Source organism: Primulina huaijiensis, chromosome 12, assembly GCF_012295235.1.
Source record: "Primulina huaijiensis isolate GDHJ02 chromosome 12, ASM1229523v2, whole genome shotgun sequence".
In the NCBI taxonomy this organism is placed as follows: Eukaryota; Viridiplantae; Streptophyta; class Magnoliopsida; order Lamiales; family Gesneriaceae; genus Primulina; species Primulina huaijiensis.
The window spans coordinates 9,980,924-10,008,210 of NC_133317.1; the positions used below are offsets into that span (position 1 = coordinate 9,980,924).

At 35.1% G+C, this 27,287-nt stretch overlaps 5 protein-coding genes, 1 long non-coding RNA gene and 1 pseudogene across 9 annotated transcripts; 4 read left to right on the forward strand and 3 right to left on the reverse strand.

Annotated features, from left to right (window-relative positions):
* Positions 1 to 1,085: 1,085 nt before the first annotated feature.
* On the reverse strand, positions 1,086 to 2,393 carry LOC140990455 (pathogenesis-related thaumatin-like protein 3.5). Its single transcript, XM_073460156.1, has 3 exons — positions 1,885 to 2,393; positions 1,454 to 1,715; positions 1,086 to 1,315 (listed from the first exon to the last, which is right to left on the reverse strand). Exons 1-3 carry the CDS (start codon positions 2,357 to 2,359, stop codon positions 1,168 to 1,170), a joined length of 885 nt encoding a protein of 294 aa, XP_073316257.1. The 5' UTR covers positions 2,360 to 2,393; the 3' UTR covers positions 1,086 to 1,167.
* Positions 2,394 to 10,660: 8,267 nt separating this feature from the next.
* Positions 10,661 to 11,170, forward strand: LOC140990466 (uncharacterized). Its single transcript, XR_012177652.1, has 2 exons — positions 10,661 to 11,022; positions 11,060 to 11,170. It is a non-coding gene; the product is annotated as an uncharacterized lncRNA (long non-coding RNA).
* A 190-nt stretch (positions 11,171 to 11,360) lies between these two features.
* LOC140990463 (uncharacterized) lies at positions 11,361 to 26,573 on the reverse strand. The gene is made up of 2 exons (XM_073460168.1): positions 26,437 to 26,573; positions 11,361 to 12,120 (listed from the first exon to the last, which is right to left on the reverse strand). The coding sequence occupies exon 2, from the start codon at positions 12,080 to 12,082 to the stop codon at positions 11,651 to 11,653; it is 432 nt and encodes a 143-aa protein (XP_073316269.1). The 5' UTR covers positions 12,083 to 12,120; positions 26,437 to 26,573; the 3' UTR covers positions 11,361 to 11,650.
* Positions 13,205 to 16,935, forward strand: LOC140990456 (transcription factor TGA2.2-like; annotated as a pseudogene).
* On the reverse strand, positions 17,148 to 26,599 carry LOC140990459 (probable ribonuclease P/MRP protein subunit POP5). 4 transcript variants are annotated; one of them, XM_073460162.1, is made up of 4 exons: positions 26,437 to 26,599; positions 17,904 to 18,091; positions 17,643 to 17,780; positions 17,148 to 17,484 (listed from the first exon to the last, which is right to left on the reverse strand). In XM_073460162.1, the coding sequence occupies exons 2-4, from the start codon at positions 18,079 to 18,081 to the stop codon at positions 17,336 to 17,338; spliced, it is 465 nt and encodes a 154-aa protein (XP_073316263.1). In that variant the 5' UTR covers positions 18,082 to 18,091; positions 26,437 to 26,599; the 3' UTR covers positions 17,148 to 17,335. The 4 variants fall into 4 exon arrangements, with proteins under 4 accessions (XP_073316263.1, XP_073316261.1, XP_073316259.1 ...); XM_073460160.1 differs by lacking the exon at positions 26,437 to 26,599 and adding an exon at positions 18,311 to 18,486; XM_073460158.1 differs by lacking the exon at positions 26,437 to 26,599 and adding an exon at positions 18,254 to 18,486.
* LOC140989399 (uncharacterized) lies at positions 18,815 to 20,707 on the forward strand. The gene is made up of 2 exons (XM_073458603.1): positions 18,815 to 19,544; positions 19,821 to 20,707. Exon 2 carries the CDS (start codon positions 19,850 to 19,852, stop codon positions 20,705 to 20,707), a length of 858 nt encoding a protein of 285 aa, XP_073314704.1. The 5' UTR covers positions 18,815 to 19,544; positions 19,821 to 19,849.
* LOC140990454 (uncharacterized) lies at positions 21,107 to 23,216 on the forward strand. Its single transcript, XM_073460155.1, has 3 exons — positions 21,107 to 22,121; positions 22,195 to 22,313; positions 22,401 to 23,216. Exons 1-3 carry the CDS (start codon positions 21,764 to 21,766, stop codon positions 22,893 to 22,895), a joined length of 972 nt encoding a protein of 323 aa, XP_073316256.1. The 5' UTR covers positions 21,107 to 21,763; the 3' UTR covers positions 22,896 to 23,216.
* Positions 26,600 to 27,287: the final 688 nt, after the last annotated feature.

A 27,287-nucleotide genomic window follows, 5' to 3' on the forward strand; every position in this document is an offset into this window, starting at 1 on the left:
TGAGGTGTCAGATAATTCTTTTATATAATACTGTGATATTATACAAATATATATATAATTATTATATAACACAATAAAAATATATAAACAGTGAAATAATCACATCACGTTATTATAATGAGATGTTATAGACTCCTTTTATATAATAACATGATATTATTCAAATATATATATTCAATAAATAAATAATAACACAATAAAATTATATAAGCAGTATAATAATATAATCAATCACGTTATTATAATGAGGTATCATAAACTCTTTTTATATAATAACATGATATTATATATTAAATATATACACAATAAAAATAAATAAACAGTAAAATAAATATTCTTACTTTTGAATATTGTTATCTTTTTTTTAATGTTTTGGACCTTGGAAAAATATGGAGAACCGAACCTTCGAGTATCGTGTTGATAACGTGATAAAAGTAAAAATTTACAGTAAAAACTAAAAATCTCAAACTCTCAAAATATATCAAACTACACACTTTATAAAAAAATTTCTACTCAATTGTATTCTTCTTCACAAATTGAGAGACATAATTATAGAATTTCTTTGAAAATAATCCAAAAATAAATATATCATCACATATTAATTTTCAATATTTACAACTCTTATTTTCAACCTTCAATAATTGCAACTCTTTATTTTCAACCATCTCAATAATTTGTATATTAAATTACCATGAACGTTACATGGGGTGGGAACCAGGGGATAGAAGGAAAAAATTGATTGTTTAATAATTAATAAAAATATTAATTTTTTAAAATAAATGTGGTACTGGTAAGTTAGCCCGCCCAGCTACGGATAATTAAAAATTGATTGGGACGATCAGCTCCATCTGCTGGATTTCATTATATTGCTTATATGACCATTGAACCTTTCTGCCTCACATCCTTTAGTACTCAACTCAGAGGCTCCTATTAATTTGTAAAAGGAACATATGGTTAGTTATTTCTTAAATTCATGGATTGAGAAATCCAAATTTTTTTTGTTTTGGGTTTAAAACATATTTTTCTTTTTCTTTTTTATTTTCGATCTGGATATTCAAATGTGTCTTGATTGATTTAATGATATTTTTTAAATCAAATTACAACTGAAAGTACATATATTTTTCATGTAATTTTTTGACTGTTGCAGTACAGAGGTATGACATGCTATTACATATGAAAAGCAGAGACAAGAACAGATATTGTTAAGATTTGGAAGGGTAATAGCTTGGTTGAAGATGAAGACATTCTTGAAATCTTCCCATGATCTCCTTCTCCAATTCGTGGAGCCGTCGATTCGCCATCGATCCTCCTCATCCTGCATCAAAAAGACAATACATTCTTTAGCAAATGCTAGGTGCTGTATTCTTCAAGATATATATACAGCATCCACTAAAATTTTGAACCCACAAGAATAAAAAACTCAGGGGGTCGATTTAACGTAAGCATCCATTACCCATTATTAGGGCAGAATATGATGGCATATTCCAAAGCTTTGCATGTGAAGGTGCTGGTTCCATCATCGAAAGCATAGCTATAAGCTCTAGGACAGGCTCTCTTGAATATCCCCGAATAGAAAGATGGCCTGCATGTCGACGGATTTGCATACTCTCCACTGCAACAATACTCGTCTAGCCTGAACGCGTCACATGCGCTCCTACAAGCCACAACCCTTCCATCTTCATTACTGCCAATCACTTGAAGTTCTTTAGGACAACCTGATAATCAGTTCATTCCAGTGTAGAGTTTTTAACCAAGATAAATGATAGAAAACATTTAGTTGCACAAAGTTTAGTATATGGGAAATGGGCCACTAATGGTTTTCATATTTCAACCAATAAACCAAAAGTTCCTTTCAGGCAATCGGATAGCTAAATTCATAATTACCCATATTTATATCTGCTAGACAGCCTGTGGCGTTGCATCCGATTTGAAACCCTCTTGGTGCAGCAACTAATGGCAGGTTGTATCCATCAACGATGCTAACATCGTAGAAATCTCTGTCTTCTCCGACTCCGAGGGTTATCTCAAATAATGAAGCCGGTGGTGTGGCTCCAAGGCCATCACATTCCAGTCTTCCTCCACAGTCTCCAGTCTCGCAGGACCCAGTACCTGTTTCATCAAATATGCAGCCAGTCCTAGCCCAGATTCGACCAGACCATCCCGGAATGCTTGGAATGCCGATACCCTGGCCTGAATCCAACTGAAACCCTGTGGCTGGAAGCTGTGGGGTACCTGAACCAGCTAGAGTCCCTGGCCAAATCGTGAAAGGGCAATTGTTAACGAGTGTAAAGATGCAAGAGAAAGAGTCCATGAAGAAGGAAAAGATGATGAAAGAAGTGAGAAGCTTGCAAGATGCCATGAGAAGTGGAAAATAGGCCGGCTACATATTTGTATCGTACCATGATCAAGAATTCAACGGAGGAACTTCGACAAGCAAAATCATAAATCATTACGTTGCTTTGCAGAATTAATCAGCCGCAATATTCAGAATTTGGGTTTAGCATTTCTTTTCTTTTGTCTTGAATGGACTGTGTGGGAAGCAACCTCTGAAATAAGAAATAAAAATGGAGATAGGAATATACTTGGAACATCTTGGGTAAAATGCATAGGGTATACCCGTTGAAAAGGCTACCCTAATATTCCCTGCTAGATCATAAATACAGAGGAATTTTTGTAGACATTCAACAAACTCAGAACAGTTTTGTCCCCATGACTGCAGTGGGACAAAAATTTCCTCGCTATATCGGAAAACCACTTTCTGTGTACAGAAAATCACTAGTATAGCAAATTTACAGACAGACCACCCGATATAAAATATGTAGGTGCCAATAGTTTCTACAACTACATGGATTTTTACTCCACCCATTTTAATATCTCAAAATTTAATGATGACACAACACATGTAGATTTAATATCTCATCATTTAATGATGACACAACACAACTTCTACGTTAGGTGAAAATTGAACCAATCATTCAGAGATACTCGTTTCAATCGGGCAGAGAAGTTGGTTCCCGGCAACTCAACATCCGCAGTATCAAATTAGTAAATTTGTTAAACAATAAAGATATGGCACACTACGGGATACACCATATTTAAATGTAACAAATAACGTCAGCCTACTAAACTAATAACGAGTGCAGAACACAACGTATTAAAATTAAGCCAACTTGAGAAATGTTTAATGGATTCGGATAAAGATGCCCTTTTTAATAAGATGCAGGGAACCAAAGATGGAGACAAATTCAAAGTTCAAATTCAGAACACGTACACGATAGCCTAGAAAATACTAAAAAAAAAGATGATTAACATTTCCTTGTCAAGATCATGAGAGACAAACATGGATACTCAGCTAAAATTACGAAGTTTAAATATGTAATCAAGGTAACCAGGTATCAGTCATCACATGTAATCCTAGACCATTCTAGAGCTACAGAGTTGTTATCGCATTTGCTTCCTGATACGTGATCGAAGCATCATCCCCATTTAATTTCCAGAGCCATAAAAAAGCCAGTGTCTGGAGGCCCGATAGGGGTTCACAAAGAAAGAGGTGGTAACAGGATAGCAACCAAATAAGTCACATTGCTAAGCTAAAGGATGGCTTCAAGGCAAACAGAAGCATATGACTCTGGAGCTGAAATTCCTTTCACAGTTTTGTGACAGCTGAATGGCATAGCTCGGTCATCATATAATGGGAGAGCACATGTACTTGCCATGTTGTTGGAATGTTTATAACAGGTGAATGACATAGCTCGGCCAAATGAACATCATCATACAATGGGGAGCACACGTACTTGCCATGTTGGAATGTTTGTGACAGGTGAGTCATGAGTGGCATGGCTCGGACAGATGAACATCTTCATCGTATATTGGGGAGCACACGTACTTTCCATGTTGGAATGTTTGTCACAGGTGAATGGCATAGCTCGGACATATGAACATCATCATATAATGGGAGTACTTATAAGAAAATTATGACCCGTAAATTAAACGTGTTGAAAATGACGACGGTCATTGCCAACAATTGTTGAAAAAATTTGTACACGACAGCCTCAAATTTTGAAAATTGAGATGCGTATACAAATTTGGTTTGAATCTCGAGCTCCCAAAACACTCGGTGATGGTATGAGTGTGCCTATAAATACCGAAGGCATTGAGGTCCCTAAACACACAATCTCATACAGAAAATACACCATCTAAAGGAGTGTTGAAGTGTTTAGAAGGCTTCAATCGAAAAGAAATCAGAAAGCTTTAACAAATTTTTAATGGCCGGAGGTAATTCTCGATCCGTTTCCGCATATAATATCATGTTCATATATACGTGAAAACATGTTTTTTTGAGAAAAAATCTAACATTCTGTATCAGAGCCGTGATACCTCTACCTTGAAAATTTGTTTTCTGAAAATAAGCGATTATCATAAAATTTCTTTCGAAGTTTTGTATAAGAAGCTTACTTGTTCTCGGTTGCAATCTTGGAGTTCTTCTTTGAAGTCTTGAAAATTATAATCGATTCTTGAATTTTTATATTAAATAAGAAATTTTTTTTCGGGAGGAAAGTTGCAGAAAACTTTCTGAGATTATGAAGATGAAACTTCAAATAATGCAATTGTGCATGTAGATATTTAATTGTTGATCAATGTGAAATTGATGGGTTCCTACGACATTCAACTACACACATTTAAGTTTCTTTAATTCACTCTTCCATTTTTCTTTCAAATTGTCGAGAATTGTATTGTCAAAATAAATGATGTGGGCCCCACATTAATTATTATTATTATTATAATAATAATAAATAAATAAATAATGATTAATATGTTATTAAGTTATATGTATAATTCGGTACATATAACATTTGGTCAAATAATTTGTACACATTAAAATAATTTCAAGTTCGAAGTAATTTCTAATACATGTTTAGAAATTATTTTTGCATATTCAATAAAATGTCAAATATTATGGATAAGTGTTTGATGTGTACATGCAAATTTAATATTATGTTTGCAATTTAAAATGCAAATAATATTGCAAAATAATTGGTACATCAATATTCACATTGTGTTCATATTAAATTATATTAAGTTGTTTATAATTTAAAATGAACATATCAAGTAAGATGTGAATATAATATTACAAAATAAAATATTTCAGATATTCACAAATGAACAAATAACCTCACTTTATCATTACTCTAATAAAAGAGAAAAACTGATGAGGAGCCCACATTTTTGTGATCCTCACTTTATCACTACTCTGATTGAAGAGAAAAACTGATGGGGAAAATATTTGTTCATATTAAGTAAAAATGTGAATATAAAGTTATTTAGTGAAAAATTTTGGCTTATAAAGATTCACATAAATGTGAATAATTAAGTTGAATAATAATTATAAGGTGACGTAAGAAAACATGATCTGAGGGAGTTCTTCATAGATCGGTTTAAATTGCCTTGACTAGCCACTGGTCTCCCTGAGGAACGTTGCTCTGTCTATGAGTTGGGTATTTAAAGGGCCTTAGCACTACCTATCTTTCCTGGGAGCACTCTTGGAAAATGTTAATTGCGAAATAATTATTTTATAAAGCATTAAGTAAAGCCAAAATTTTTTCCAGTGAACCGTATACTTTTAAATAATTGAGGAATAGCCACAGCATCCTTAATTATGAAAAATTATGCATTAAGTGGATTTGGATCACATAATGGACATCAATTGTAATTAATTATATAAACATAATAAAATTTACCCCACAGGGATTTTTATTATATTTATATAACTAATTAGGTTAAAATATTAAATTATATTTTTCTTAATTTACCCACAAGAGTTAAGTAAAATACATTTGGATAGTTTTATCATAAAGTTACAGAAAAATCTTATTGAATTAAAATTTTAGCCCACATGCAAATTTTATGTCACTAGATTTTTAAAACATGAATTACATTGGTAAAACATGATATTGTCTAAAAATTTTAAGCATATGATATTTTTTGCAGTTATGCAACCTGCGAGTTTTTCTGATATGAAATGTGACATTCCCGAACTAAAGGGCGATAACTATAAAATATGGAAAGAAAGAATTCTTCTTCAATTAGGGTGGATGGATATTGATTATGCTATACGGAAAGACGAACGATCTGCTATTACTGAAAACAGCATTCCTGATGATGTTGATCTTTATGAAAAATGGGAGCGATCTAATCGACTCTGCGTAATGTTCATAAAGACCAAAATCTCTGCTGGTATGCGTGGTTCTGTCGATCAGCATAATAATGTCAGAGAATTACTGAAGGCTATTGATGAACAATTTCAGTCTTCAGATAAAGCACTAGCAAGTACCCTAATTATGGAATTCTCTTCTTTAAGGCTCACCAGTGTGAGAGGTGTGCGAGAGCACATCATGAAGATGCGGGACATATCGGCTCGGCTCAAGACACTTGAAGTGGAAATGTCTGAGACTTTTCTTGTGCACTACATTTTATGCACTCTTCCACAGCAATATGGACCTTTCAAAATTTCCTATAACACACATAAAGATAAATGGTCAATTAATGAATTAATGACCATGTGTGTTCAAGAGGAAGGAAGGCTATTGATGGAAACAAGTGATAATGTGTTTATGACCACACAAGGAAAGTATAAGAAGCAAGCCAAAGTCAAAGGAAAAGGGAAAGGAATAATTCCACCACAACCTGACATAAAGAAAGAATCCAAGTGTTTCTTCTGTAAAAAGACGGGGCACATAAAGAAGGATTGCAATAAATTTAAGGACTGACTTGAAAAGAAAGGTATTCCTACTTCATTTGTCTGTTATGAATCTAATATGGTTGATATGATTTATAACACATGGTGGATTCATTCTGGTTCTACAATCCATGTTACAAATACCTTACAGGGTATGCAAAACCTAAGGAAGCCAATAGGAAATTAGCGGAGCATCTATTCAGGAAACAAGATGTTTTCGCATGTGGAGGCTATTGGGACTTGCTGTCTTATATTGGATAGTGGTTTTATTTTAAAATTGGAAAAGACATTTTATGTTCCTAGTTTTTCTAGGAATTTAATTTCAGTTTCAAAACTTGTACCCCTTGATTATTCATTTCAGTTTTTGGATAAATCAATAAATTTGTTTTATAAATCAAATCTTATTGGAAATGGTACAATGGTTAATGGTCTTTTCTCTATTTATTTACAAAATAATAACACCACTATGCATGTTCAAGGAGGTATTAAAAGATGTGTTATAAATGAAGATTCCTCAATATTGTGGCACAGGAGATTGTGACACATCTCCATAGAGAGAATTAAAAGATTAGTAAATGATGGAGTACTCGGTACTTTAGATTTTACTAATTTTGAGACTTGTGTGGACTGCATTAAGGGAAAGCAGACCAATAAGTCTAAAAAGGGTGCCAAGAGGAGTACAGAAATATTAGAAATCATACATTCAGATATTTGTTGTCCAGATATGGACATGCAAAGTCCGAAATACTTCATCTCTTTCATTGATGATTACTCACGATACATGTATATCTACACGCTTCATAACAAAAACGAAGCACTAGAAGCCTTTAAGGTTTTTAAGGCTGAAGTGGAGAAGCAATGTGGAAAACATATTAAGATTGTGAGAACTGATAGAGGTGAAGAATATTACGGTAGATACACTGAGAATGGACAGGCACCTGGTCCGTTTGCAAAGTTTCTCCAGGAACATGGGATTGTTGCCCAATATACTATGCCTGGTTCTCCGGACCAAAATGGCGTAGCTGAGAGGAGAAATCGAACATTATTGGACATGGTGAGGAGCATGTTTAGTAGCTCTAAACTTCCTAAATCCTTGTGGACTGAAGCTCTTAAGACAGCTGTGTATATATTAAACCGAGTTCCAACTAAGGCTGTTCCAAAGACGCCATTTGAGTTATTTAAAGGTTGGAAACCGAGTTTGCAACATATACGCGTTTGGGGCTGTCCTTCAGAAATAAGAGTTTACAACCCACATGAAAAGAAACTGGACCCAAGAACTATAAGTGGATATTTCATTGGGTATGTCGAAAAATCCAAAGGGTACAGATTCTATTGTCCATCTCACAACACTAGAATTGTGGAATCAGGAAATGCAAATTTTTTTGAAAATGACTTAATTAGTGGGAGTGATCATGACATAGTTTTTGAGAATGATCACATTAATGCACAACCCTCTTATTCAAATGACAGATTGGTCGTTATTCACACTCCTCAAGACCAAATGAGTGTTAGACAACCAGTTACTGAAATTCCACAAATCGCTGATGAAAATCCAGCAGATCAAGTTGTTAATGAGGAACAACAAGAAATTGTTGATCAACCAAACAACCTTAAGAGATCTACTAGAATAAGAAGATCAACAATATCCAGTGATTATGTTGTGTATTTACAAGAATCAGATTTTAACATCGGAGCCGAAAATGATCCTGAAACGTTTTCACAAGCCATGAGTTGTAATGAGTCAAAACTATGGTTTAATGCTATGAAAGAAGAGATGAATTCTATGGCAGTTAATGGAGTCTGGGATCTTGTTCAGTTGCCTGATAGTGTAAAAGCCATTGGATGTAAATGGGTTTTCAAAACAAAGAAATACTCATTAGGCACATTGAAAGGTATAAAGCAAGACTCGTTGCTAAAGGATTCACTCAGCAGGAAGGAATCGATTATAAGGAGACTTTTTCTCCTGTATCTAAGAAAGATTTTCTTCGTATCATTCTAGAATTAGTGGCACATTTTGACTTAGATTTACAACAAATGGATGTGAAAACAGCTTTTCTCAATGGAGAACTAGAGGAAGAGGTATATATGAAACAACCTGAAGGATTCTTCTCTAGTAATGGTGAGCAATTGGTTTGTAAACTTAAGAAATCTATATATGGATTGAAACAAGCTTCCCGTCAATGGTATTTAAAATTTCATGATGTTATCTCTTCATTCGGATTTGTTGAGAACCCCATGGATCAATGTATATACCAGAAGGTTAGTGGGAGCAAGATTTGTTTCCTTATTCTATATGTTGATGATATATTACTTGCAACCAATGATAAGGGTCTGTTATATGAGGTGAAACAATTCCTTTCTAGAAACTTTGATATGAAAGATATGGGTGATGCATCTTATGTCATTGGCATTAAGATACATAGAGAAAGAATTCGAGGAATTATAGGTCTGTCTCAAGAAACCTATATCAACAAAGTTTTAGAGAGATATCGGATGAAAGATTGTTCACCAAGTATAGCTCCCGTTGTGAAAGGCGATAAATTCAATTTGAGCCAATGCCCAAAGAATAATCTAGAGCGGGAACAAATGAAAAACATTCCTTATGCTTCTGCTGTCGGAAGCTTAATGTATGCTCAGGTTTGCACTAGACATGACATAGCATTTGTTGTTGGGATGTTGGGAAGATATCAGAGTAATCCAGGTTTAGACCATTGGAAAGCTGCAAAGAAAGTCATGAGGTACCTTCAAGCGACCAAAGATTATATGCTTATGTTCAGACGAACTGAGAATTTGAAAGTAATTGGCTACTCTGATTCAGACTACGCTGGATGCATTGATTCAAAAAAATCCACTTCAGGATATATTTTCATGCTAGCTGGTGGAGCTGTATCTTGGAAAAGTGCAAAGCAGACATTGACTGCTACTTCCACTATGGAAGCTGAGTTCGTATCTTGTTTTGAGGCAACCTCACATGGTGTATGGTTGAAGAGTTTCATTTCGGGGCTTAGAGTTATGGATTCTATATTTAGGCTATTAAGAATATATTGTGACAATTCAGCTGCTATTTTTATGGCTAAAAATAACAAAAGTGGTAGTCGAAGCAAGCACATCGACATTAAGTATTTAGCCATACGAGAACGTGTTAAAGATAAGAAGTTACTTATCGAGCACATTAGCACTGAATTGATGATTGCGGATCCTTTTACTAAAGGCATGCCACCATTGAAATTCAAGGATCATACAGAAAGAATGTGACTTACTTCCTTTATGTAATTTTGTTGTAAGAACAAATTTAATGAAACTCATTAAGTTATGATATTTTTCATATTCAGTTATGTACATATTCAGTTAACATGAAAAATATTTGGACCTCGAATAAACATAGGGTTTATTCATCAAGTTATTTGAGAGATATAATACATTGTAATACATGGAAGATAATAATCGTTTTTAGTTTACATATCACCATGATTCATGTATTTTAATTTCTCCTATGATAAATGAGATATACGGGTCAAGTGTGAGAATGTAAGAAAATTGTGACCCGTAAATTAAACGTGTTGAAAATGACGACGGTCATTGCCAACAATTGTTGAAAAAATTTGTACACGGCAGCCTCAAATTTTGAAAATTGAGATGCGTATACAAATTTGGTTTGAATCTCGAGCTCCCAAAACACTCGGTGATGGTATGAGTGTGCCTATAAATACCGAAGGCATTGAGGTCCCTAAACACACAATCTCATACAGAAAATACACCATCTAAAGGAGTGTTGAAGTGTTCAGAAGGCTTCAATCGAAAAGAAATCAGAAAGTTTCAACAAATTTTTAATGGCCGGAGGTAATTCTCGATCCGCTTCCGCATATTATATCATGTTCATATATACGTGAAAACATGTTTTTTTGAGAAAAAATCTAACATTACTTGCCATCGTGTTGGAATGTATGAAGTGAGTCCTCAAAGTAAAGGAAACTCTATACGTTAGTAAAGTCCTTGAATGGATCCACAAGCTGAAAAGCCTGCTCTTGCTTGGAGTAATAGATTGACAGGCAAAGCCCCACATGCTCTTGAACCGCAATTCATGGAAGAGAAATATTGTTTCTCCTGCACGACAAAAGAAAGGGAAATGAATTAGAACCTTCTCAAGATAGGAAGCACATTACTCATATTTAGTCATTCATCAAGACGGAAATTATGTATGAAACTCTCCTGTGCGGTATATGTTTTAGCTCCTTGACCTGCAATACAAGGGAAAACCAAAAAAAGGTAAATCAGATGTCCTTCCAGTGGAAAAAAAAATACAAATTCCTTCCTCCTAAACAGAAAAGAAATCAACCTGTGTAAAAAATATCAATGATCCACAGTGAATTCGAAATAATAAGTTTGTCGTAAAGCTAAAATGCAAAACCAAATAGAAACAAACAGCAGATAAAACATATATGAGAATATGCATCTGAATATTATTAAGGAAATAAATGAACTGGGAAAGGAAGAAACAAAAGAAATGATCCACAAACACATTACTGACAACGCAGCACAAGTAAGAGAAAGAAAGATGAGCAATTATAATCACAGTTAGCGGTGCAGGATCAAATAGAAATGCAAAGAACACTAATAGAAATCATTCTCGTCAAACTGCAAGCTGTGATACACACAAAAAGCAGCTCAAAAGCCAAAATAAGTCCATATACATATAGGATCATTAATTTCCTAGGATACCGAGTCTTATGAATTGGAACAGCTACAGTTCAATTGAGGAAATAAACATTAAAGTTTTCCAACATAAAGGAGGACAGAGAGTAAGTTCAGCCACTGAAGTACTCAATGAGTTCCTTGGTTCATAACTTGTTCTAGTGGAACTAAACTTGAAGGGCAAAAATGACGACGACTGATTCAAACTATCAGTTATAACATCTAGCTCATATCCATGCCTTCACCAATCTGGCTGCAGATGGGACTAACAGCAGAAAATGATCTCTCAAAAGGGGAGGGATGACACTGTGCATCCCTTCTGCGCTTAAAAGTGCAGCTCTCTGTGGGACCATTCTCAGCATCGAGGTTCCTCTTAACACCTTTCACAGCCTGTTGCTCAACTGGAGTCAAAGACTGCTTGCTCACTCTGCAGAGGGAGCTATGGTTATCATACAAAATTCTTTGGTTACAGTTTTTGCCACAAATATGTGTCAGCCCAGTTATTCTGCAGCGGTAAATGTTCCCACAAACATGTTCATTTTCACATTTCCAGTCACAATTTTGAACAGAATTTGGCCCATCTTGGCCCAGAATACTCAACAAATAAATAACATTTGTAGGAACAGCAACCATAGATTTGCCAAATACCTTCATTGCTTTATTTCCTCCGAACCCCGAATTATAAAAGAGTTCTGCACATCCAAAACAAGATGACGTGTCAAATTGGATGGAGAGACGCAGAGAGACTCTGGAACATCTAAACTCAAATTCCACAGGTCTGTTTTTCCGAAAATGAAGATACAACTAAGCTAACAAGCTGTAGAAGACCCAAAAAAACTCTCAAATGAATTCAGATAACTGCCATAATTCTTCTGCCGGTACAGCTTTATTCCTTGAGCCTCTATGAATTTATTTCACCTAATGATAAATATCGCAATACAGAATCATTCCTAACCCTCATTATTATTATTTATTATTTAATCGATATATTTAAGCTTTAACTACTGGTTTTTCATCACTTTAGTTCTCAGATTTTGGGGCAGCTTCCTCAGTTGTTGCTTCCTCTTTCTTTTCCTCCACGGCGACAGCCTCGGTTGCTACTGTCTCCTCCTTGGTGGCTTCTGGAGCTGGTTCAGACAGATCTACCAAAGTTTCTTCCTTTTTCTCATCTCCATCTTTGTTTTCCTACGTAAATCAACGCAAAAAACAGGAGGACTAAGAGACAGTAATTTAATGATAAAGAGGAAGGTACAGAATATCTCTCATGTCTGTGATCAACAGAGGTGGAGGTGGAAGCACCATCCTCAATATATTTTCTTTGGCATTTGAATGATTTTATGATACACAATGTACAAATGTGTTTCGAGCCTGATATAGAATTCTAGCTTCCCTCCAAAAGCAAATCTCGGCTCGGTTATCGCAAAGCAAAATAAAAAACTAGCCATGAGATACTCTTAAAAGTAAGTGACATGATCCATGTAGATTAAGAATTACCTCTGGAACAGCCTCGGCCTCAGCCTTTTCTGGGACAGCCGGGGCCTCAGCAGAGGCAGGTGCTTCAACAGGGGCGGATGCCTCCTTGGTATCCAAGTCCTTGGGTTTGCTCGTGCAGCCTCCCATGATTATTATCAGGTTTGGTGGGACGATTGAGCTAAACGAGCAAAGAGGTTGGTGCACAAAAAGCTTTTGCTTACTTTAATGCACTTCTTTTTCCTTGTTTTTCGATATTGAGGCTGAATCTTGAAAAAGGAGAGGGTGGAGTTTATATAAGTGGACGATCTTTTCGGCTGGCATATTGTTTGGAAAGTTGGAGGCCTTTTTTTAGAAGGTAGTTATTACGGTTGGAGAATGTTTTTCTTGTTCCAAAAAAGATTTTCGTCGGACTTATGGCTCACAAATACTTTGATTTATTTAGCTCTTTTTCGAATATATGCTAACAACTGAAATATGTGAGAATTAACTATTATTATACATAATATTGATGACGGTTTTATGCGTATTTTATTATCAAATAATGGTAACCATATAATATAATGTCAACAACAGATGTGCCACTACTCGACTCACAATTCTTGATGTTCATAAATAAACTATGCATTAATTATGTTTGTTTTTGCAACAAGAGATATCTTAAGGGAAATGGTGACAAGTTTTTTTAGAAACTGTTAGATGTTACTTTTTGTTGGCTTAATTTTTAAAGTTATTTTGATAAGAAAATTTAAAATATTGATTTGAAAAGTTTGGAGATAAGGAGATAATTGAAGGAGATATTTTGTTGTATATGTATCTTTTGATTGTTAAAAATGTACAAAAACATATTATATTTATTGATACGAGAAGATATGATGCAAGATTTGAAAAGATTGTATATATTTTAGTAAGCGAATCATTTGCATCTCATTTTTTGCTTCAAATGTTCCTTTTGTCTTAGGTAGTTCTCTTCTATTACTAACCTCTGGTCATAAGCTGCATAACTGGGTTGTCTTTGTATAAAATTTTAAATTACAAGTGGTAAATGACTCCTCCCAGTAGTGTGGTCGGATGTAATTACTTGGATTCCCGTGGCATTTTGGTATGTAATTTCCAGATTTGGTGGTCAGTTTGTACATATTAATGAACCAATATTTTGTCTGTCTAGCATCCTTTTGTTGCATTTTGATACAGCAGTTGGAATATTAAAAAGTTAAAGATTTGTTCTTCGTATTGGCATATGAGTGCCATCCTCTGCTGATGTAATATGATCAATATGTTTCACATGTCGACTTTAACATTATCTTACATCTGTTTGTCTCTTTTTTCTTTATATTGGCATATAGGCCTGTGTTCAACAACTAGAAAGCAGCAAATGAATTTGACACAACTTGAGCAAGAGCTCCAGCGAGCTAGGCGGCAGGTTTTTCCTGTCTTCTTTTGTTCATTTTATATATGCTTTCAGTTTTTTCTAGGTCGCCTTTTTTTTTACTTAGTGAATGAGTTTTCGTTTGTTGAAGGGGGTATTTATTTCAAGTTCAGGAGATCAAGCCCAATCAATTGGAGGAAACGGAGTGATCATCTCATATTGGTCTCTGATGCTTAGGGAGGTGTTTCATTCAAATCTATTGAAGTGTTTTCTGCTAAATGCTTTCATGTTGCTGAAGAAGAAAAAGGAAATAACTCAAGAGGGTTGTATCATTTTTTTTTAAAAGGGGAAGTGGGTATATCATCACTAAAAATGTGGAAAATGAGTATTGACATAGGAGAATGATCAAAAGGTTTGAGATTATAAATACCAAAAGAAAAGCAATTTAATCAAAGCAACCAAAATATGGAATTCTACCACCTTTTGATTTCGTAGATAGATGGTGTGAAAAAAATGTAATCGCTTGCTCAGTGGCTGGATTCGGAACATATTAGGCTGAATCTTTGTTCTGTGTTTTTTGTCTCGTTCTTTGAGCAACTTTTAGTTTCGTGAAAATATTAATCTCATGTTTCTAGGTGTGTTTGACCTTTGATGTTGAATATGCACGGTGGCTGAAGGACCACAGCTGGCGGATTAGTGAGCTTAGATGTGCTGTCAATTCACATGCTGGCAATGGTGAACTTCGCGTAATAGTGGAGGGAATCACTACATAATATGATGACATTTTTAGGATAAAAGGGGATGCTGCAACGACCGACGTCTTTCATATTTTGTCAGGCATATGGAAGACACCTGCTGAAAGGTGTTTCCTTTGGCTTGGTGGTTTCCGTTCATCTGAACTTCTTAAGGTGTCACATTGATTTATTTTAGTTTTTCGCGTATCCCCCTAGTTTCATCATTAAGCAGATTTTCATTTGTACTGAATCCCTCCTTGTAAATGCCTGGAGCTTTAATTCATTTTGGTGTGTTTTCCCGAAAAATATATAAATACATCTCCATTCAGTATTTGCTTAATACCTGGTTGGTAGGATATCTGTTTAGGGAGAAAGAATTGCCCTCTTCTCCTTTCATACTGACTATGTGGAACATCGATTAACAAGAGTCGCTGGACCACTGTCTGGTTTAGAAGATTTAGTTTGCAAGTTATCATATGCTACTTTAATTAAAATGACAAACATTTGGTTCTATATCATAATTGTGTAGACATCTGCTATATATTTAATTAAAGTGACAAGCATTTGGTTTTATACCTTAACTATGTATATTATCGTGCTTTATCAGGAAAAATGAAATTTTAATCATCTATGTTTATTTATTTGCGGTTTTGGTCATCTAAGTTGTCAAATTTCAGTCTTAGTCCTATATTTTTCTTTTTCATCAGAAGTATTTACGTGGAATTTTACAAGTCAGCATGACAGTGGTGTCAAATCAGTGTCGCATCGAAAAAATGATTAAAATTTCAAAAAAGACGAATATACATTTACTTCAAAGCACAAGTTTAAGAACATAAGAAGAAGATAAAATATGCCTAAATAGAAATGAGAAATCATCTTATAGGTTGTTCTAGATTATGAGTATTGGCCCTCCTGGTTCCAGCTTCTTATAAATCATTTGGAACCATTAACCGAGCAGCAGTTATTGGCCATGAACAATTTGCAACAGTCTTCTCAACAGGCAGAAGATGCATTGTCACAGGGAATGGAGGCATTGCAGCAGTCCTTGGCAGAGATGTCAGCCGGTTCTCTCTGCCCATCGAGTTCATCCGGAAACGTTGCCAACTACATGGGTTCAAATGGCCGTGTCCATGGGAAAGTTGGGAACTCTCGAGGGCTTCATTCGTCAGGTTTGATTTGTTATATACTTCTACTAAGAACATTAAACTTTTATCATGCTGCATGCATGGCTATTGCTTTTGCAATCTTATTTAGGTAAATAGGAGAATGTGTAGGACAAAAATACAGTATAGTTTTATAAAACCTATCTTTGGATCTATTTATCTATCTGTTGACCTAACATAAAGTTTATCGCACTTTATGCATGGATAATGAGGACGAAATTATTTAAATGACCAGCAAAATAAGTTAGTTATTTTGCTGTAGTCTTTGTACAAATATGCTTGTAAGGTGACAGTCTTCAACAACTTAGCGTTTAAGCAACGTGATTGTTGGTTTCAGGCTGACAAATCGCGGCAATAAACTCTCCAACAAATGCATCGTATACTGACAACTCGCCAGTCAGCTCGTGCCCTCCTTGCTATTAGCGACTATTTCTCTCGGCTTAGAGCTCTTAGCTCTCTTTGGCTTGCTCGCACTCGAGAGTAACATCGTTTTCTAATTGCAGCCATGTTACCAATATGTGGTGTTGGAATTTTCCGATGCAGTGTTCTTCAGTGAATTAATGTAAGAGACTGCTTTGTGCAACTCCGATGTGGTATATGTGTAATTTCTAATTTGTTAGTTGTATTGATTGTTTTACGGTCTAGTTTGACATGAGTACAGAGGTCCTTTGAATGTATTCTCATTGGATATGATGATTCAAATGTAATTTTGTGCTTGAAATTTGAATTAGAAGAAAAAAGGTGGTGTAAATGGCAGACTGATTATTAATACGTCTAGACTCCTGTATTTTGTGAAGGGGCCATTTTGATATTGTTTTTTTAATACTGCAATCCACTTATATACTGGAAAAATGCATCTAAATGTTCATCGGTTCAAGTGTTAATAAGCTTGAATTCCCTAGCATAGCGTTGTGATTGTAATTTTTGGGAGAAATGTTTGGCATAATCAATTCGACTCGATTTAGTTTGTGATCTCTGCAGCATTAAACAATCAATGAAGTTTAGCTCTTTCCAGTTGATTACAAAATTCAAAATTGATGTCAGTACCTAAATTCACCAAATAAGGGCTAAATAAATATCATAACTTGCTTTGCATTAAAATCAAAGGCTATGGAAGAACCTCCACGGAAGGAACAAAATAAAGAGAATCTTCAGTTGCCAACACTCGGTGTCAGTGCTCCAAAACTCTGATTTTCTCCAGGCAGTTTTGCATATGTCGGTGGACATCAGCAGTCAAGCGATCACCGGCCGATAATTTATATTGTTCAAACTTCAATTCATCGCACTTTAAAGCAATGTTTTTGCAGGCCCTGATGCTTCCTAATGGAGACGAAAATTGAATAAAGGTTTATGCAAGTATAATATGGTGCATTCAGATCGACCGTACTCTTCTAATCACAAAATTAACATATTTTGAATACCCCCAGACATTATAGGACACACCGTTATATTCAGAAGATAATGGATTCACAACTTACCACTTAAATCAAGCAAGTTGAAAACCACCGGACAGTTTCCTATACTCTTAACCATCGTCGTCGCAGCCCAAACCTTCTGGTACTCCTCTCTGGAAGTTCTAAAAATGCAGACTTTCGTAATTGGATTCACATACTTCACTGCAGAATAACAAAAACATATCAGGCTTGAAGATGGCAAGTCACAGGCCTGTAAACTAAAGATATAATAATCACAGCTAATGTTCATTCATGAACTGAAAAAAACAAAGGAAGAGCAGACACCTTGAAAAGAATTCTGAGACAATGCTAGACCACATTCGCCAAAGTTCGCTTGAATGCTATCTTTGATTGCTTTTGATAGATTGAATTGAGTGATTATAATGGGTTCATCCAACATAAGATCTTTATTAGGATCAAGAAATACCTCCATGAACATGTATCTATTCTTAAAACCCACCATGACGATCCACCTTCATGCAAAAAGATAAGTGTTAAACTTAAGATACAACTCAATAAGAACCTCTCATAGATTTAGATTCCTCTTTGTGAGGCCACTTACTCCAATCACATTTAATTAACATGCAATTAAAAATTTATTATCAAAAGCAACGTAAAAACGTTTAAAAATATACCTAAAAACTCGGACAACAATTCATAAAAAAATAACTCAAATTACGATCTCAACAAACTCAAATACACACAAACGAGTGTCGGCCAAGCACAATTGGGCTACGGTCGGCGTCCACTTGCATCGCTTTGGCAAGATTGGGTTGGGCTAGGGTGGGTCGGCGCCCACTTTCCGACAAAACCTGCGGCCACAACGAGAAAAAAAGAAGGATATGGCTGGAATCAAGAGGCGACTGGAAAAGGGTTGAGTGTATATTAATAAGCGCTTGTTATTTTAGATCTAATATGTATTTAATATGGTTTAAATTCTCAATATTCAAAAATACATATTTTTATCACATTTTTCTAATTTATTTTGCATAAATAATTATTTTATTTTAATGATACAATAATTATTCTAAATTAAGTCAAATTACCGGATAATTAATTTTAGAGTCTTAAACTCTTAGATTAAACTTCAAGGTTGCGGTTACTTAGTGAGATGAGATCAGTGTTCTAAATATCGTCCTAGGCGGCGGCCAACCGCACAGCCTAGACGACCTCAGGGTGGTAGATCGAGGAAGTAGTCTAGGTAAGTGCAATTTCACCTGTTACAACCGTGGCGGCAGCGGTATTCAGGAGTTTCCAAGATTTCAACGGGCTGGAAAATAGAGACAAGCCCATTGACTTAAAACTGGTTAAAAATGGGCATAATCTATTGACTTAAAAAAAAAGGTCACTTGACTAAAATGAGCCTCTTAATTAAAACGATCTATCTAATAACTTAAATTTCAAAAATTACTCATATTTTTTATCATCCCTAGCAGCGCCTAGGCGGACGCTTGGTCCCAGCCTAGGCGGCCAAGGTGCTAGCATAGTTGTCAAAGGCGCGCCTCCTAGGTGCGCCTCAGGCGCTAGGCGGAGCTTCAGCGCCTTAGTTGACAACCAGGCGACGTGCATGACTGGGCGAGCGCCTTTAGCGCCTTCAAACCGCCTTTCTCCAGGCGATGGGCGTTCCAGGCGAATTGCGGCGTTCCAGGCGAATCGCCTCTTTGCAGCAACCTGTGCGCATCTCATAAGCAGGCTTCTCCTTTATTTTTTAATGACCCAAAGCCCAACTAAATAAGCCCATAACTAATTTCAGCCCATAAGTAATTTATTTTAAAAAAATTGCCTAGTTTTGCATGTCGATACGTATTCTATTATCAACCCCTGCCGATTGAAGCTTCTGCGCACCATGCTCTGTCTGCCGATTGAAGATTGAAGCTTCCTGGACCTGTTATTCTCTGCCGATTGAAGGCTCCTGGACCAGGTTATGTGTTCTTGTAATCTTCTCTGCCTATTTTTGTGTTCTGTTTTCCTTTTATCTTGTCTGCAACTATGCGCATATAACCAATTGCCATGGCCCATAAATCGATTTTTTGATATAGCCAATTTCCATGAAGCCATAAACTGATAATCGTATTCTATTGACTATTATCAAGTATCAACTCTGCGCAGGCTTCTGTTTCAACTTTCAACTTTCAAGTAATACTGCCAAACAAAAATCAAGTATCCTTGTCTGCGCAGGCTTCTGTTTCAAGTAACTTGGAGTTGTTCTTGTCTGCAGCAGATATCTAATTATGGCTTCTTATCCTCAATCAGAAAAAACACAACCAGATGGGGATAATAAGAGAGACCCCGGTTGGAAGCATTGTTATTTGAAAAATCCAAATGATACTAATAGTGTGACGTTTAGGTTTTGTGGCTTCACGTCCAATGGAGGAATTTTTCGAGCCAAACAACATATTGCTGGGAATTCAAAAAATGTCAGAAAATGCAAAGAAAGTCCTCAAAGTGTCCGTGATGAGCTGTTGAATTATATGAATGAAAAGAAGAAGCAAACATTGAGAGCTTGCGGTGGAATGAAGCAAGATTTTTGCTTTCTTGATATCGATGAAGATGAAGACGATGAAGAAGATGTACAACCAAGCAAAAAGAGAAGTTTGACTTCCATACACGAGACTGGAACTGGAAGTGGAAGTGGCAGTGGCAGTGGCAGTGTTAAAGGGTCGATGGATCTCTTTATCACGAAGAAGAAAACCAAAAGGGGGAAATTGAGACAAACAAACATAAAAGATGCTTGTGATAAAGAGCTTAGAAATCAAACAGTTCAAAAGATAGCTGCGATTTCTTTCAATGCTGCCCATTTAGATAGCTTCAAGGAAATGATTGAAGCCATAGGTCAGTACGGGCCGAATTTGAAACCACCAAGTTATCATGAATTGAGGGTACCACTTTTACAGAAAGAAATTGCCTACACAAATGAGTTGTTCAAAGAAAACAGAGATGAATGTGAGAAATATGGTTGCTCAATTATGTCTAATGGGTGGACTGATAGGAAGCATAGAACATTGATCAACTTTTGGTTAATTCACCCAAAGGAACAATGTTCTTGGAATCTGTGGATGCATCCGCCCATGTCAAGAGTGGAACTGTGAGGCCCGGGGCCGAAGAGGGCGGGAGGTGATCGCCGGTGCCATCAGTTGCATGGACAATGAGCGGCTCCTGGCAGGCTTCTAGGTTGAGGGAACATGAATGAACCGATCCCACACGGGAATGAGAGGGATTCCGAGACTGTTCAATGTAATGGACTGTACAGTTGAAGAGAGCTTAAAAGATTTGATTTGTACTACTCATATCACGAAGGTGCATCTTCTTTTCGGTAGCTCATCACATAAGACCTCCAAAGTTAAGCGTGCTTGACTTGGGGCAATTCTGGGATGGGTGACCTCTTGGGAAGTTTCCTAGGATGCGTATGAGTGAGGACATAAGCACGCTGGAAAGACTCGTCATGGTACAGTGAGGACAGTCGTCGAATCTGGGGCGTTACAGGAACCCTTTTATATGAGTTGCTTGATAGATTTGTAGAGCGTGTGGGAGAGAAAAATGTCGTGCAAGTGATTACAGACAATGGCAGCAATTATGTTTAAGCTGGTAAGTGAAGTATTGAAATTTTATTTCCTTGGATATTATATTACATATAACATAATTTGATTCTTTTTTGTTTTGTACTCTTTTTTTTTTATGTAAACTTCTACAAGCAAAAAGACCGAATTTGTTTTGGACTCCATGTGCTGCTTATTGCATTGATTTGATGCTAGAGGATATTGGCAAAATTGAGGTGGTTCGGAAGACTATTTCTAGAGCAATTGCTCTTGTTGGTTACATTTACAATCATGGAGGTGTTTTGCACATGATGAGAGAATTTACTGGAAACAAAGAGCTGACAAGACATGGAGTCACCCGTTTTGCTACTACATTTCTCACTTTGCAAAGCCTCCACAAACGACAAAAGGCTTTGAAGAGAATGTTCATATCAACACAGTGGATAGAAAGTAAATGGTCAAATGATATAAAGGGTAAGAAGGCAAATGATACTGTTTTCAAGCCTTCATTTCGGAATAATGTGACATACACCCTTAAAGTGATGTGTCCTCTAGTGATGGTTCTTCGCATTGCCGACAAGGAAACAAGGCCAGCGATGGGTTATATCTATGAAGCTATGGACAGAGCAAAAGAAACAATTCTCAAGTCCTTTGATAACAACAGAGAGAAATGTAAAAAAGTTGTTAGAATTTATTGATGCTAGATGGGATAATCAGCTTCATCATCCTTTGCACGCGGCAGGATACTACTTAAACCCGTATTTTTACTATCACAATCCGAAAGTTGAGACGGATGCAGAAGTCACAAATGGGTTGTTTGCATGCATACAAAGATTGATTCCAAGCCATGACGTGAGGGATAAGATTATTATGGAGAAGTTGCCGGTATATAAGAACTCGGAGTCATTGTTCGGCAACGAATTTGCCATTAGAGCAAGGAATAATAAAGACCAACCAATGGCGCCTGGTATGTGTTTTTTTTGCAAGAAGTTAAATACTTAAATATCAAATGAAAATGATGAGATACATTTTTTTTTCAGCGGATTGGTGGAAAATGTTTGGCAATGGTACTCCAAATTTGAAAGAATTTGCTATCAAAGTTCTTAGCCTCACATGTAGTGCTTCGGGTTGTGAAAGGAATTGGAGCATATTTGAGCATGTGAGTAAATACTATTACGGTATTACATGACTTCTTTCACTTTTCTTTTCAATTTATAGTTTATGATGGTTTCGTTTCGTGTCACAGATACATTCAAAGAAAAGGAATAGACTCGATCACAAGAAACTAAGAGATTTGGTATATGTGAAGTACAATCAAACACTCAAGGCTCGTGCGGCTAAGAAGGATAAAAGAGATCCTATAGTTTTGAGGAATATTGATGATTGTAATAATGAGTGGTTGATTGGAATGATGGAAGCTGGAGAGGAACCTGTTTTTGATGATGATGATGATATTTTGACATGGAACGTTGTAGCAGAGGCTGTTGGAGTAGAAGAAGAAACCAGACATACTAGACAACAACGGACCTCGAACCCTACTTATAGGGGAGCTTCAACTTCTAGAGGCAAAGGTAGGGGAGGACGAAGAGGTCGGATGACAAGCCAAACTACTCATGCTCTACAATCACCAATGGAAGTAGATGAACAATCTACTGACGAGGGAGAGTTTGATGATGATGTGTTGAAAGATGATTATTCAGACATTGATGAAAATGTGGAGGATGGTGATGTGGATGGATGAAATGATTGAATTAGAAAGTGATTGATCTGAGTCTATATTGTTTTGGAAAAATTAAATTGTCTAGCATAAGATTTGAATGTGTTGATTTATCGACAATATTGAGATATTTTTGTTTTTTGTAACTTGAAGCTTTATATATTTAGGTTTTCATATAGTTCATTATTATTAATAGTTGATTTTTAGTAGAACATAAATATATAATACATTCTCTCTATATTATCGCCTCGTGGCTAGGCGATCGCCTTTTGTCGCCTAGGCGTTCGGGCGCTAGGCAGTGGCTCGTCGCCTTGACGTCGCCTAGCGCCTTGACAACTATGGGTGCTAGTCCGATGCCCGACTAGAGCCTAACGAATTTTAAAACCTTGGATGAAATTATATGTGAATAAATCATCTTTGAACTGTTAAAATAATTTTATAGGACGTGGAATAAAGTATGAATAAACAATAACATGTTTATTTAATTTATTATTTTTGTGATTGAAATTACGATTAATTGACGAATTACAAATTTACCCTCTGAAAATGATAAATGATCTTATTTTTAGTTTGAATTTGTAAAATTGATACTGTTATTTTTATTGAATAATGTAAATTATTATTAATTCATATGCAAGTTATTTTCATTCACCAAAACTTTTGGGTATCAATATTATTTATTTTTCAAAAAAAATATTAATAAATTGAGTTAAAATATTTTTTCCACGAGTAAGGATAATTTGATGTATGATTCATCAAATGAAATGTATTAAATAATATCTTAAATTATTTGATTTTTTATTCATATTTCATATTTTTTTTAATGTGTTTTTCATATGTTATTTTGGAGAATAAATGATATTAATACAATTTTTCTCATTGGAAAAAGTTTTAGTTAAAAAATGATTATTTACATCATCTTTCAATTATGATAAATCATTAAGTTTTAAAGTATAAATTAGGTAAGTTTGGATGAGTTAGTACAGACCATTAACAACAAGTAAACATGTGATTGATATGATTATTGGAATAATTTTATCTTTATCATAGCAAGTAAGCACAACCTAAAGGTATGTATATTTGTGATCTTCATTATTGTATTGTTCTCATGCGGTACTCGAGATGAGCCCTCATCAATTTGAGAAAATCGAGAGATACATACAAAATATAGCTAGCACTTCTTAGTTTAACTACACCATATGAGCCCAAAACAAGCTCATAACACCTCTTTTCTTGGCACACCTTGCAATAATCCAAAAATAAATTATACAGGCATAGCACATTTAGCACACTGCACATACAATGAAAGAAAACAAATTCTAGGCCAATTCAACAAAAAAAAAAAAGCAAAAATAAACCAATACATAGTCATAACTCTTCGATCAATTTCAATTGCACTCTGCTCTCACGTAGAACCTTCATTAGATCTTTCAAAGGTTACGTCGTGATCATATTAGTTCATATTCATCCGAGAACTAACAAGGTGGATTGAGATGCAAACATGTACGCTGAAGAACCCTTTAAACCTTTGATACTGGTTAAAGTTTTTACGAGGAAAAAAATGGGTTTTGAAATTCCATATGTGAAATTTTCAATCCACACCATGCTCTAAAGAAACCAACAATGCTATTGTATGTGCAAAGAAAGCTTGATAGTTAAAAAATCAAGCTTTCACACGGATTTTGGTGGATAATGTCTCATAATTTTCTTCACAAACAAAATTACTTGACTACATCTATTTTCGCTAAGAAGCCCAATTTGGAACCAACGAAGAAAAGTGATGGGTAGAACTTGTTGGATCTCGGTTTTCTACGTGCCCAAACGCAGCGGAAGTTTAAATGTTTTAAACATCCTATGCATGTTTAATTCCTGAAAACCATACGAGTGTCCAAAAGAATTATTTTGTTTTCAAAATAAAATAAAAATTTTAAACTTCCGCTGCGTTTGGGCACGTAGAAAACCGAGATCCAACAGTTGACTTGCAGGACATCTACTCTAACAGAACTGGCCGTACGACGATCTGCAAAGGGGTGATAGCGGCGGAGAGGTTTCGTCCTGCCACAGAAGCGATTCAACACAGAGGTCAATGAGTCCGGACCAAAGGCCCTAACAGTTAGGTATATAATAAGGCCAATGAAATTCCAATAATGAAGCACTCAAAGCCCAATAATCTATTGGTCAAGTTTAATCTATTTCATTCAATTTCATTAAATAAAAAGCTCAAAATATATAATATTTATATTTTATTCAGAATAATTTTTTCTGGGAATTAAAGATTTAAAGTTCAAAATAAAAAAAATTATTTTAAATATATATTCGAAGGATTTCGAGATATAAATAGATCACTGGTCATGTTTAATCTATTTCAATTATCAGAAAGTAAATTTGCAATTCATTACTTGATAGTAATTTCAATCACAAAACTAATAAATTAAATTAAACATGTTATTGGTTATTCGTACATTATCCACGTCCCATAAAATTATTTTAATAATTCAAACATGATTTACTCACATATAATCTTATCCAAGGTTCTAAAATTCGTTAGGCTCTGGTCGACTGTTAGACAAGCGCCTAGGCAGGGACAATGCGCTCACCTAGTCGCTGCTAGGGGTGTTAAAAACTAGGAGTGATTTTTGAAATTTTATTTATTAGATGGACCATTTTAATCAAGGGACTCATTTTAGTCAAGGGACTCATTTTTAAGTCAATAGACTATGCCCATTTTAAGTCAATGGCTTGTCCTTGTACAAGCCCATTAATTGACCCATATATATTAGTATTTTCTAACCCCAGATGATATCTCCTCTCAAATCACATAATACCTAGAATATTCGTTATTCTCCAACCCGCTGAAATCTTGGAAACTCGGGAACATCTAAACTTAAATTCCAGGAGTCTCTTTTTCGGACAATGAAGATACGACTAAGCTAACAAGCTGCAGAAGACAAGAAAAACTCTAAAACACAAGTTTAAAACACAAAATAAGTAAAACCAAGTGAATTTTGTCCCCTCTTCCTTCCATCAACTACATAAATACTCTGCACTCAGACCTCAATTTCCATTTCTTCAATATTTTTTACTCATCGTAAAGAAAAATAATGCATATTTTCCTAAATTTGCGGATCTGTAAAGAATGAAGGTTCGCACTACCACATTTTTTTCAAAGAAAAAAGTTAAAAGTGCCAAACTTGAACTAATCTAGAAATTTATTTATTTATAAGTATAAATATCTCACTTGTAACGTGGTAAAATACATAAAAAAATTGAAGACCTTATCCAAATCGAACAAAAAAAAACACAAATCAATTAAATACAGCCACTCCCCCAAAAAGAAACACCAATAATAAACAGAAAGGATTAAAAAAACTCAAACATTGGAAGTCAGATCTACGGGAAAAAATCACGCCAGAAACAAAAATACACAAAATCTCCATTCAAACAGGAGTAAACACACCAGTCACACGTAAAATTCACATCACGGTCATTTCCAAAACAAAATCAGCTAAAAATCCCCATACCAGAGAACGAAAAAGCGGAGAAATCAATGTCAAAGAGCACTTACTCCGGTTATCGGAAAACCAAACTGCAGCCGCTTCTCCCTCTATATCTATCACACACACACGCACACGCTTACGTAAACTGCAGCTCTCTCACACACTCGCCGAGCAAACTTCGGAGTCCTAGGAAGGAGAAAACGGGAGTAATTTAAATTAGGTTGAAAACTATGTAATTGATAGGTAATAATCATATTATAAATTAGGTTTTTATTATAAATCAAAATATAGTTATTTAGTTGCTCTGATAATGACTACATCTTATAAAAAATAATAAATAGTTTCATATAATATAAACTGGTGATATTTAAATTTAAATGACTTAAATAGAAAAATATCTATGTAAGTAATATTCCAATTACAATCTTCAACACTGATCTTCACTATTTGAATAATAAATGAATCTTTTTTTTTATATATAATATGCTTAGACATGAGGTCTTTTTTAAAAATAATATAATTTTAAAAAGTATGTAATAAAATATTGCAAAAAGTGTTATAAAAATATAACAATCCGTAAATCAAAAGTCCGGATTCAAATTTTTTTAAAAATAAATAAATAAATAATAAAGTCACAGATTCATTCGAATTTAATGAAATCACAGATTCTTAGAAATAAATTGCACTGAAAGGTTTAAGTCTTCAACATTCCTTCTGTGCAACAATTTATTCGGCATTCCTTCTTATTCATTTGCGCAACAATTTATATTTTCCTCGCTTCGATTTTTCCTTAGATATAATTCTTCTCGGTCCGACATTGTGTTCATAATTTTTTTGTTATCGAGAATTGTCAGGTATTAATTTATTTTATAGTTATTGAATTAATGTTGTTTTATAATGTATTTTTTATAAGAATGTT

What these genes read in the sequence shown, in the direction of transcription:
- LOC140990463 (XM_073460168.1), bottom strand. Translation starts at nt 12,082, where the DNA reads ATGAAGGTATTTGGCAAATCTATGGTTGCTGTTCCTACAAATGTTATT.
- LOC140990455 (XM_073460156.1), bottom strand. Translation starts at nt 2,359, where the DNA reads ATGGCATCTTGCAAGCTTCTCACTTCTTTCATCATCTTTTCCTTCTTC. An exon ending in TCTAGCAGATATAAATATGG is followed by an intron (nt 1,716 to 1,884) that starts GTAATTATGAAT and finishes ACTGATTATCAG; the next exon opens with GTTGTCCTAAAGAACTTCAA. An exon ending in ATATTCTGCCCTAATAATGG is followed by an intron (nt 1,316 to 1,453) that starts GTAATGGATGCT and finishes TTTTTGATGCAG; the next exon opens with GATGAGGAGGATCGATGGCG.
- LOC140989399 (XM_073458603.1), top strand. Translation starts at nt 19,850, where the DNA reads ATGGCTTCTTATCCTCAATCAGAAAAAACACAACCAGATGGGGATAAT.
- LOC140990454 (XM_073460155.1), top strand. Translation starts at nt 21,764, where the DNA reads ATGAAGCTATGGACAGAGCAAAAGAAACAATTCTCAAGTCCTTTGATA. An exon ending in AGACCAACCAATGGCGCCTG is followed by an intron (nt 22,122 to 22,194) that starts GTATGTGTTTTT and finishes TTTTTTTTTCAG; the next exon opens with CGGATTGGTGGAAAATGTTT. An exon ending in ATTGGAGCATATTTGAGCAT is followed by an intron (nt 22,314 to 22,400) that starts GTGAGTAAATAC and finishes TTCGTGTCACAG; the next exon opens with ATACATTCAAAGAAAAGGAA.
- LOC140990459 (XM_073460162.1), bottom strand. Translation starts at nt 18,081, where the DNA reads ATGGTGGGTTTTAAGAATAGATACATGTTCATGGAGGTATTTCTTGAT. An exon ending in GTCTCAGAATTCTTTTCAAG is followed by an intron (nt 17,781 to 17,903) that starts GTGTCTGCTCTT and finishes GTTATTCTGCAG; the next exon opens with TGAAGTATGTGAATCCAATT. An exon ending in CAACTTGCTTGATTTAAGTG is followed by an intron (nt 17,485 to 17,642) that starts GTAAGTTGTGAA and finishes CGTCTCCATTAG; the next exon opens with GAAGCATCAGGGCCTGCAAA.